This window comes from Nerophis ophidion, linkage group LG17 (genome assembly GCF_033978795.1).
Source record: "Nerophis ophidion isolate RoL-2023_Sa linkage group LG17, RoL_Noph_v1.0, whole genome shotgun sequence".
NCBI classification, from domain to species: domain Eukaryota; kingdom Metazoa; phylum Chordata; class Actinopteri; order Syngnathiformes; family Syngnathidae; genus Nerophis; species Nerophis ophidion.
The window spans coordinates 8,146,558-8,159,079 of NC_084627.1; the positions used below are offsets into that span (position 1 = coordinate 8,146,558).

Genomic DNA, 12,522 nt, shown 5'->3' on the forward strand with positions numbered 1-12,522 from the left:
AGGGCGAGCAAGAGGACGAGGGGTATGGAGGGGGCGGTCTCTCCTCCTCGGGGGAGGGGCGGGCGTTACAGGAGTCCGAGGCGTCGTCCGAGCTGGAATGATAAAAAAAAAAAAGAAGGTTTGACGGGAGGCGGCGCTGACAGGAAGTGGGCGGCGAGAAGGCCTCCTGAAGGTCAAAGGTCACCTCATCCAGTGCAGAGCCTTGCGACAATGGAAGGTGACGCTGTGAAACATGCGGGGGCTGACGGCAAAGCAGAAGACAACATGAGTCTGGTGTCAAAGGTCAGGGGGGGCGGCGCTGGTCTGGGGTGGGCTGCGGGGGGAGGGGGGGGTAACGGGGCGACGGCGACGGGGGCGGAGTTCGGGGGACAACAGCCTTACCTGGCTCGCTCGCCGCTACTGGGAGGAGGGGTGGGGGAGGGGGAGCCGCAGGGGTCCCCGGGCAGCTCGGGGGCTTGCCCGTCGGAGGGCGGGGTCGGCGCCCGCACGCTGGGCGGCGTGGACGAGGCTTTGCGCGAGGACGACGAGCCCCTGCGGGACACCCAGGAAGTGTCCATCACCCTGACCCCCATGCTGCGGGGGCACACAGACGCACACTTCAATTCAAGGGGGTGGGGCCTGGGGCAGGGGGCGGGGCTTGTTTCAAGTCACAACAGGTGAGGCGCTGCTGATTGGACGCCGTGGCCGCCGTTTCTGGCAGAATGGTCGGTTTGTCGTACAAACGTGCACGCCAACTTCGGCGGGGGCCTTCGGGAACATCGAATCAATTTGGTGGAACCTCCATTTACAAACCCTCTTTGTCAACTGTTTCCATTTACAAACCCTCTTTTTTTGTGCAAAGTTCCATTTACAAACCCTCCTGTTTTTTGCAAACTTTTCATTTTACAAACCATCTTTATCAACTGTTTCCATTTACAAACCCTCTTTTGGCAAACCTTTCCATTTACAAACCCTCCTCTTTTTTTGCAAATTTTTCCACTTACTCTTTTTTGCAAAGCTTTCCTTTTACAAACCATTTTAATCACCGGTTTCCATTTACAAACCCTCTTTTTTGCAAACCTTGCCATTTACAATCTCTCTTTATCAAGGGTTTCTATTTACAAAGCCTCTTTCTGCAAACATTTCCATTTACAAATCCTCCTGTTTTTTGCAGACTTTTCCATTTACAAACATCTTTATCAACCGTTTCCATTTACACACTATCTTTTTTGCCAACTTTTTCCATTTACAAACTTTTCCATTTACAAACTCTCTTTTTGTGCAAACTTTTCCATTTACAAACCATATTTATCAACCATTTCCATTTACAAATGCTCTTTTGCAAACTTCCCCATGTACTGTACACGCCATCTTTTTGCAAACTTTTCCCATTTATAACCCTCTTTTTTTCTAACTTTTACATTTACAAAACATCTTTATCAACCGTTTCCATTTACAAACCCTCTTTTTTTGCGCACACTTTTCCCTTTACAAGCCATCTTTATCAACTGTATCCATGGACAAACCATATTTTTGCAAACTTCCCCATTTAAAAGAGCCCTTTTGCAAACTTTTCCATTTACAAACCATCTTTTTGTAAACTTTCCACCTTTTACAAATGCTCTTTTGCAAACTTCCACATTTACAACTCCTCTTTTTGCAAACGTTTCCATTTACAAACTCCATCCATTTTCTACAGCTTATTCCTTTTTGGGGTCGCGGGGGACGCTGGTGCCTATCTCAGCTACAATCGGGCGGAAGGCCGTGTACACCCTGGACCAGTGGCTACCTCATCGCAGCATTTACAAACTCTCTGTTTGCAACCCTTTCCATTTACAAAACCTTTTTTGCCAACTATTCCATTTACAAACTTGTAGGTCGTTGCAAATATGCCTCCCGTGTGCACAGGCTTTTTTCAGCCATCTTGTGGCACACACACAAACATACATACTGTATACAAACATACATACGTACATACATACATACATGCATGCATATACATATATATATTTATACATAAATATATACGTATACATATATATATATATATATATATATATATATATATATATATATATAAACATATATATACACAAATATATACATATATATATATACATATATATACAAATATATACATATACATATATATATATATATATATACATATATACATATATATATATACATATATATATATATATATATATACATATATATATATATATATATATATACACAAATATATATACATACATATATACATACATACATATATATATATATACAAATATATATATATACATATATACATACATATATATACAAATATACAAATATATATATATACATATATACATACATATATATACATACATATATATACATATATATACATATATACATACATATATATACATACATATATATACATATATATATATATATATATATATATACATATATATATATATATACATATATATATATACACATATACATGTATATATATATATATATATACATATATATACATATATATATATATATACATATATATATATATATACACACACACACACATATACAAATAATTAAATCATCCAATTAAAAAAGGGAAATAATTAAATAAAAATGTGAAATAAATCATTAATTCAAAAAATGTAAGATCATTTTTTAAATCATTAAATCATGAAATAATTAAACTTTGAAATTAATATATTATTTCAAAAAAATCATTAAATCATCAAATAAAAAAAGTGACATAATTAACTCATGAAATAAGAAAAAAATGTGAAATAAATCCTTAAATCATGAAATACATTTTTTTTTAATTTGTTAAATCATGAAATAAGTAAACTTTGAAAGAATTCAATCAAGAAATGAATCATTAAATCATGAAAAAAAGAAATAATTTGTTAAATTAAGTAATAATTAGTTACTTCATTAAATAAATCATGAAATTAATAAATCAGTCAATCAAAAATGGTGAAATAATGAGTTAAATCATTATATATATATATATATATATATATATATATATATATATATATATATATACTGTATATATAAATGCTAGTACATATAAGTAAAGTCATATTAACTTATCTTTGTGTATATTTATTTTACGATCTTGTGACAAAAAAATCGCGAGTTTACCTGTTCGTCTTCTTCATACGGACCAGAAAGTTTCGATGTCGAGGCTCTTCGGGAAAATGTGAACAACGTCACCAACCTCTGTGCTCGTCAGCAGGGTCCGTAACAACCACGTTATGTAACAACCCCGTTATGTAACAACCACGTTATGTAACAACCCCGTTATGTAACAACCACGTTATGTAACAACGCTGTTACTTACAAGTAATCTCACAAGCCGCCGCAGCAGTAGAGATAAGCGGTCAACTGTCATGTACCTACATTATATTGCGTTCAAAGTGGACGAACCTTGACTAAAACACACATTTTTGTTGAGGCTGGAACCCAACATTCACATTTACATTGTTTCTTACGGAGAAACTCGCTTCACTATACAAACTTTTGGACTCACGCACCCGATACAACAACTAGCTAAGTTGGTAAATGGAGGTCCCGCTGTATGTGACACACAAGTTGTTACACTTGCTTTGTCAACTTCAACACACACACACACACACACACACACAGGGTTGATACCGTACCTTTGTATCTTCCTGATGCTGCGTGGTTGAACAGAGACAATGAAGCAAACAATGAGCAAGCGCAGTGTCATAAAGTAATGACCTGTGAGGAAGCAGGGAGTGATCACGTGACACGCTGACAGCCAATCAGGTGACAGCAGGGACTATCAAGTTTAGTTGATTCTTTGCATGGAGTGAGAAGAGAAAGTCAAAATGGAGAAGTTGTGTATGAAAGAGGGAGAAGTCAGTTTGTTGTGTTTTTCCAAAAGAGAGCGTAGTCAGACCCAAGTGGTGTGTACATGATGCGAGGCAAGAGCGCTAACAACACACCACCTGAGCTCACCCTTTAGAGCACAGCTGTCACTTCCTGCCACTAAACCTGCAGAAAATACTTCTCAGGTTTCTTTATGTTTACATCTTCACACTTTGCATTATTTTCTTAGACTTTATGGAGCATTTCTTACATGTTGATGTTTGCACCTTCTTTTTACCTTCACTTTACTTTCAAATACAAATGTTTACATTTCATGTATATTTTCCTCTGGTCCTTAGTTTCCATAGGCCATGAAAATATCAATAACTATCGATATACCGTTTCAGCCCGCCACGTCATTTATTGTGGTCCGTCACAATATTTTTAAAGTGGCCCACCGTGTCATTCTTTGGTGTCTGCCACAGCATTTAATGTGGTACGTCACAATGTTTAATGTAGTCCGTCACAATATCTAAGGTGGCCCACCATTAAATTCTTTGTTGTCTGCCACATCATTTATTGTGGTACATCACAATATTTAAGGTGGTCCGTCACAATATTTAAGGTGGTCCGTCACAATATTTAAGGTGGACCACCATGTCATTCTTTGTTGTCTGCCACATCATTTATTGTGGTCTGTCACAATATTTAAGGTGGTCCATCAAAATATTTAAGGTGGCCCACCATGTCATTCTTTGTTGTCTGCCACATTATTGTGGTCCGTCACAATATTTAAATTGGCCCACCATGTCATTCTTTGTTGTCTGCCACGTCATTTAATGTGGTACGTCACAATATTTAAAGTGGTCCGTCACAATATTTATCGTGGCGCACCATGTCATTCTTTGTTGTCTGCCACATCATTTAACGTGGTACGTCACAATATTTAAGGTGGTCCGTCACAATATTTAAGGTGGTCCGTCACAATATTTAAGGTGGTCCGTCACAATATTTAAGGTGGTCCGTCACAATATTTAAGGTGGCCCACCATGTCATTCTTTGTTGTCTGCCACATCATTTATTGTGGTCCGTCACAATATTTAATGTGGCCCACCATATCATTCTTTGTTGTCTGCCACGTCATTTAATGTGGTACATCACAATATTTAAGGTGGTCTGTCACAATGTTTAAGTTGGCCCACCGTATCATTCTTTGTTGTCTGCCACATCATTTAATTTGGTCCGTCACTATATTTTACGTGGCCCACCATGTCATTCTTTGTTGTCTGCCACAGCATTTAACGTGGTCCGTCACAATATTTAACGTGGTCCGTCACAATATTTAAGGTGGCCCACCATGTCATTCTTTGTTGTCTGCCACATCATTTATTGTGGTCCGTCAGAATATATTTAATGTGGCCCACCATATCATTCTTTGTTGTCTGCCACGTCATTTAATGTGGTACATCACAATATTTAAGGTGGTCCGTCACAATATTTAAGGTGGTCCGTCACAATATTTAAGGTGGACCACCATGTCATTCTTTGTTGTCTGCCACATCATTTATTGTGGTCTGTCACAATATTTAAGGTGGTCCATCAAAATATTTAAGGTGGCCCACCATGTCACTCTTTGTTGTCTGCCACATCATTTATTGTGGTCCGTCACAATATTTAAGGTGGTCTGTCACAATGTTTAAGTTGGCCCACCGTGTCATTCTTTGTTGTCTGCCACATCATTTAATTTGGTCCGTCACTATATTTTACGTGGCCCACCATGTCATTCTTTGTTGTCTGCGACATCATTTAACGTGGTCCGTCACAATATTTATGTGGTCCGTCACAACATTTTATGTGGCCCACCGTGTCATTCTTTGTTGTCTGCCACATCTTTCAAGTGGTCTGTCATGTCATTTAATGTGGCCGCCCGTCATTCAATGTGTTCCGCCACATCTTTAATGTGGTTCATCACATCATTTAATGTGGCCCGCCACGTCATTCAATGTGGTCCGCCACGTCATTCAATGTGGTCCACCATATAAATTAAGTGGTTCGTCACGTCATTTATATTGGCCTGCCATGTCATTCAATGTGGTTGGTCACATCATTCAATGTGACCTGCCACGTCATTAAATGTGGTCCATCATATCATCTAATGTGGTTCGTAACATTTAATTTGGCCCACCATGTCATTTAATGTAGTCTGTCACATCATTTAATGTGATCCGCCACAAAATTTAAGGTGGTCCATTTAAGTTAGCCCACCTTATCATTCTTTGTTGCCTGCCACATCATTTAATTTGGTCCGTCACTATATTTTATGTGGCCCACCATGTCATTCTTTGTTGTCTGCCACATCATTTATTGTGGTCCTTCACAATATTTATGTGGTCCGTCACAACATTTTATGTGGCCCACCATGTCATTCTTTGTCGTCTGCCACATCTTTCAAGTGGTCTGTCATGTCATTTAATGTGGCCCCCCGTCATTCAACGTGTTCCGCCACATCTTTAACGTTGTTAGTCACATCATTTAATTTGGCCCGCCATGTCATTCAATGTGGTCTGTCACATCATTAAATGTGGTCCACCATATCATTTACTGTGGTTCCTCACGTCATTTAAAGTGGCCCGCCATATAATTCAATGTAGTCTGCCACATCATTTAATGTGGTTTGTCACATCATTGAAGTGTCATGTCATTCAATGTGGTCCCACACGTCATTGAATGTGGACTGTCACATCGTTTAATGAGGCCTGCCATATCATTAAAGTGGTCCCACATGTCATTGAATGTGGACTGTCACATCGTTTAAAGTGGCCTGCCATATCATTAAAGTGGTCCTCCAAGTTACTTAATGTGACCCGCCACCTCATTTAAAGTGGTTTGCCATGTCATTCAACGTGGCCTGCCACATCGTTAAATGTGGTCCGTGACATCATTTAAGTGGCCCGCCATGTCATTTATTGTGTTCCACCGAGTCTTTTAAATTGGCTCGGCATGACATTCAATGTGGTCCGTCACATCATTAAATGTGGTCCACCATATCATTTACTGTGGTTCGTCACGTCATTTAAAGTGGCCCGCCATGTCATTCAATGTAGTCTGCCACATCCTTTAATGTGGTTCGTCACATCATTGAAGTGTCATGTCATTCAATGTGGTCCCACACGTCATTGAATGTGGACTGTCACACCGTTTAATGAGGCCTGCCATATCATTAAAGTGGTCCCACACGTCATTGAATGTGGACTGTCACACCGTTTAAGTGGCCTGCCATATCATTAAAGTGGTCCCACACGTCATTGAATGTGGACTGTCACACCGTTTAAGTGGCCTGCCATATCATTAAAGTGGTCCCACACGTCATTGAATGTGGACTGTCACACCGTTCAAGTGGCCTGCCATATATTAAAGTGGTCCCACACGTCATTGAATGTGGACTGTCACACCGTTCAAGTGGCCTGCCATATATTAAAGTGGTCCCACACGTCATTGAATGTGGACTGTCACACCGTTTAAGTGGCCTGCCATATCATTAAAGTGGTCCCACACGTCATTGAATGTGGACTGTCACACCGTTCAAGTGGCCTGCCATATATTAAAGTGGTCCCACACGTCATTGAATGTGGACTGTCACACCGTTTAAGTGGCCTGCCATATCATTAAAGTGGTCCCACACGTCATTGAATGTGGACTGTCACGCCGTTTAATGTGGCCTGCCATATCATTAAAGTGGTCCCACACGTCATTGAATGTGGACTGTCACACCGTTTAATGTGGCCTGCCATATCATTAAAGTGGTCCCACACGTCATTGAATGTGGACTGTCACACCGTTTAAGTGGCCTGCCATATCATTAAAGTGGTCCCCCACGTCATTGAATGTGGACTGTCACACCGTTTAATGTGGCCTGCCATATCATTAAAGTGGTCCCCCACATCATTGAATGTGGACTGTCACACCGTTTAAGTGGCCTGCCATATCATTAAAGTGGTCCCACACGTCATTGAATGTGGACTGTCACACCGTTTAAGTGGCCTGCCATATCATTAAAGTGGTCCCACATGTCATTGAATGTGGACTGTCACACCGTTTAAGTGGCCTGCCATATCATTAAAGTGGTCCCACACGTCATTGAATGTGGACTGTCACACCGTTTAAGTGGCCTGCCATATCATTAAAGTGGTCCCCCACGTCATTGAATGTGGACTGTCACACCGTTTAATGTGGCCTGCCATATCATTAAAGTGGTCCCACACGTCATTGAATGTGGACTGTCACACCGTTTAAGTGGCCTGCCATATCATTAAAGTGGTCCCACACGTCATTGAATGTGGACTGTCACACCGTTTAAGTGGCCTGCCATATCATTAAAGTGGTCCCACACGTCATTGAATGTGGACTGTCACGCCGTTTAAGTGGCCTGCCATATCATTAAAGTGGTCCCACATGTCATTGAATGTGGACTGTCACACCGTTTAAGTGGCCTGCCATATCATTAAAGTGGTCCCACACGTCATTGAATGTGGACTGTCACACCGTTTAAGTGGCCTGCCATATCATTAAAGTGGTCCCACACGTCATTGAATGTGGACTGTCACATCGTTTAATGTGGCCTGCCATATCATTAAAGTGGTCCCACACGTCATTGAATGTGGACTGTCACACCGTTTAATGTGGCCTGCCATATCATTAAAGTGGTCCCACACGTCATTGAATGTGGACTGTCACACCGTTTAAGTGGCCTGCCATATCATTAAAGTGGTCCCACACGTCATTGAATGTGGACTGTCACACCGTTTAATGTGGCCTGCCATATCATTAAAGTGGTCCCACACGTCATTGAATGTGGACTGTCACACCGTTTAATGTGGCCTGCCATATCATTAAAGTGGTCCCACACGTCATTGAATGTGGACTGTCACACCGTTTAATGTGGCCTGCCATATCATTAAAGTGGTCCCACACGTCATTGAATGTGGACTGTCACACCGTTTAATGTGGCCAGCCATATCATTAAAGTGGTCCCACACGTCATTGAATGTGGACTGTCACACCGTTTAATGTGGCCTGCCATATCATTAAAGTGGTCCCACACGTCATTGAATGTGGACTGTCACACCGTTTAAGTGGCCTGCCATATCATTAAAGTGGTCCCCCAAGTTACTTAATGTGACCCGGCACCTCATTTAAAGTGGTTTGCCATCTCATTCAATGTCGCTTGCCACATCATTTAACTCAGTTTGCCATATTATTTAATGTGGTCCGCCACGTCATTCAATGTGGCCCGCCACCTCATTCAATGTGGCCCGCCATGTCATTCATTGCGTTCCACCGAGTCTTTTAAATTGGCTCGGCATGTCATTCAATGTGACCTGCCAAGTCATTGAAAGTGACCTACCATGTAATTTAAAGTGGTCTGCCACTCCACCGGGTGAATTAAGGTGGCCCTCTGAGGGCCTCCATAATTGGGAGGAGGATCTTACCCGTCCTTCTTGTAGAACTCCAGCATCATGTTGTCGGTGGCCACGCTGAGTGGGCGGCGGCTCTGATCGTTCTGCTTGCGCTCCACCAGCTCCAAGTCGGGCGAGGGCATGGAGCTAAAGTTGGCGTTGTGGTTGGCGTGGACGGGACTTCCGTAGTTGCCCGTCACGTTGAACTCGATTTCTGGGAAAGGAACGCCGGTGAGAACCACATTTTTTGTAAATAATTTGTTAAATCATGAAATAAATCATGAAATGATTACATTTTGAAAAAAAATAATCATGAAATAAATCCTTAAATCACCTAATTTAAAAAAAAATAATTAAAACATGAAATAAATACAAAATTGAAATAAATTATTAAATCATGAAATAAAAAAAAATTAAATAATTTTGTTCAATCATGAAACAAATCATTAATTCAACCTTGAAATTAATAAATCATGAAATAAATCATTAAATCATCCAACTAAAAAAAAGTTAATTAAATCATGAAATAATTAAAAAAAAGTGAAATAAATCATTAAATCATGAAATCAAATTTTTTTTAAATAGTTTGTTAAATCATGAAATAATCATAAAATAAACTTTAAAATAAATAAAGCATTAAACAAATCCTCAAATGAAAAAAAATTGTGAAATAATTAACTCACGAAATAATAAAGAAAACTTGAAATAAATCATTAAATCATGAAATACATTTATAAAAATAATTTGTTAAATCATGAAATAAGCACATTTTGAAATAAATAATTCAATCAAGAAATAAATCATTAAATCATGAAATAATAAAAAAAAAAAGTGAAATTAGATCAGGAAATCGAAAAATGTAAAATAGTTTGTTAAATCATGAAAAAATCATGAAATAATTAAACTTTGAAATAATTAAATAATTAAATAAATAAAAAATGTGAAATAAATCATTAAATCATGAAATAATAAAAGTAAAATAATTTGTCATGAAATAAATCATGAAAAAATTTAACTTTGATGTTAAATTATTAAATAAATCATTAAATCATCAAATAAAAAAAGTGACAATTAACTCATGAAATAAGAAAAAAAAGTGAAATAAATCATGAAATAATTTTTTTTTATAATTTGTTAAATCATGAAATAAGTAAACTTTGAAATAAATAATTCAATCAAGAATTAAATCATTAAATCACGAAATCCCCCCCCCAAAAAATTAATTAAATTATGAAATAATTAGTTACGTCATTAAATAAATCATGAAATAAGTCAGTGAATCAAAAATGGTGAAATAATGAGTTAAATCATGAAATAAATCGTTAAATAAAGAATTCTGAAATAATTAGTTACACCATGAACTACTTGACTAAATAATGAAATAAATGAGGGGGGGGGGGGGGGGGGTGGTGTCTTGTCCTCCTGGTCCTGCTCACCTCCAGGGAAGAACCAGTCGGCGTGCTGGATGATGGGCTCGATGATGCCCACGATCTGCAGCGACACGGCGGTCATCATCTCCGTGATGTTGCTGCGGCGAGGAGGAGGAGGAGGAAGAAGAAGAGAAGGAGGAGGAAGAAGAAGAGGAGGAGACTGAAGATGCGCTCACATTCATCAGCAACACAGAAAGAAAATGGCGATCTGGAGGCTGTCATCAGCCGCCATCTTACCCCTCGCTGTGCGTCCACAGCAGGTTGGGTCCGAGCACGATGGCGATGTTCCCGGGAGTCATCTTGTTCACGTCCTGGTACTCGCTCAGCTTGGACAGGAACTTGATCAGGTACCTGCAAACAGGAAACAGGAAGAAGGAAGAAGGTGTCGAGTACGGACACAAAGCACTCAGGAGTGTGCAGAAAAGTGCTTTCTAGATCTAATCCTGAATTCTTCTTCAAACCACTGCCAGTCATTCTTAAACTCTAATCACTTTATTAAATATTCAAACACAGTGTTACTGTTCAAACTGTTTGTAATGTTACGGTGGCCACAAATATTAAATATACTTGTGAAAAAAACAACAACTCTGCCTTGTTTTTAATGAATAGTTAGGCCTACTACGCTACTGTACTTTAAAGTTGGACATTAAAGTGTTTTCTGAGTCAGTACTTGGTGACAAAACTGCTTTAAACAATTTCTTAAATGTGCCATTAATTAATTAAAATTGGAATAAAATGATATTTACATGTAATAAATAAACATATATTTTAATTTTTCTGAGGTAACTCTCCTGAAGGAATCAATAAAGTACTATCTTTCTATCTATTATTAACTATTGAATTAATTATTTCACAATTCAATTAATTATTTCATGTTTCAATTAATAATTTTGTGTTTTATTTTATTATAATTAAAAAAATAATAATTCGATTGTGAAATTAAAAAAGGGAAATAATTAGTTAAATCACCAAAAAATCATTAAATAGTTTAAACAATGGTGAAATTATAATTATGTCATAAAGTAAAAATGTGAAATAACTAGTTAAATCAGGAAATAAATCATGAAATAATTTTATCAATTGTTAAATAAATAATTGAATAAATAAAAAAACATCAAATTAAAAAAATGTAAAATAATTAAATCATGAAATAAAAAAACGTAAAATAAATCATTAAATCACGAAAAAAATGTTCAATAATTCGTCAAATCATGATATAAATCATGCAATAATTAAACTTTGAAATAAATAAATCATAAAATAAATCATCCAATCAAAACAAGAGGAATAATTAAATCATGAAATAATGAACAAATGTGAAATAAATCATTAAATCATGAAATGAAAAAAATAAAAAAATTTTGTTCAATCATGAAATAAATCATAAAAAAAATTAAACTTTGAAATAAATAATTGAATAAATCATTAAATCATCAAATTAAAACAATTGTGAAATAATTAACTCATGAAATAAAAATAGACGTGAAATAAATCAATGAATCATTAAATCATGAAGTACAGTTTTTTTTATAATTTGTTAAATCATGAAATAAGTAAACTTTGAAATAAAACATTAAATCATGAAATAAAAAAATATATGAAATAATTAGTTAAATTATAAAATAATTAGTTACCTCATTAAACAAATTTTGAAATAAATAACTCAATAAATGATTCATTCAAAAATTGTGAAATAATTAGTTAAATCATGAAATAAATCAATAAATAAAGAATTTTGAAATAATTACTTATACCATGAAAAAGTTGATTAAATAATCAAATAAATCATGAAATAAATGAAAGAAATA

The 12,522-nt window shown here is 37.1% G+C and overlaps 1 protein-coding gene across 5 annotated transcripts in view; it reads right to left on the reverse strand.

Annotated features, from left to right (window-relative positions):
- Positions 1-12,522, reverse strand: part of LOC133536570 (rho GTPase-activating protein 44-like) — a 64,749-nt gene that overhangs the window by 3,790 nt on the left and 48,437 nt on the right. For 4 of the 5 annotated variants that reach the window (XM_061877203.1, XM_061877202.1, XM_061877201.1 and 1 more), the window contains exons 14-18: positions 10,952-11,065; positions 10,721-10,812; positions 9,318-9,498; positions 3,657-3,674; positions 382-573 (exon numbers count right to left, since the gene is read on the reverse strand). In XM_061877203.1, coding sequence (XP_061733187.1) covers positions 382-573; positions 3,657-3,674; positions 9,318-9,498; positions 10,721-10,812; positions 10,952-11,065 — 597 coding nt within the window. The remainder of the gene's footprint in view (positions 1-381; positions 574-3,656; positions 3,675-9,317; positions 9,499-10,720; positions 10,813-10,951; positions 11,066-12,522) is intronic. The other variant, XM_061877205.1, reaches the window with a different exon arrangement.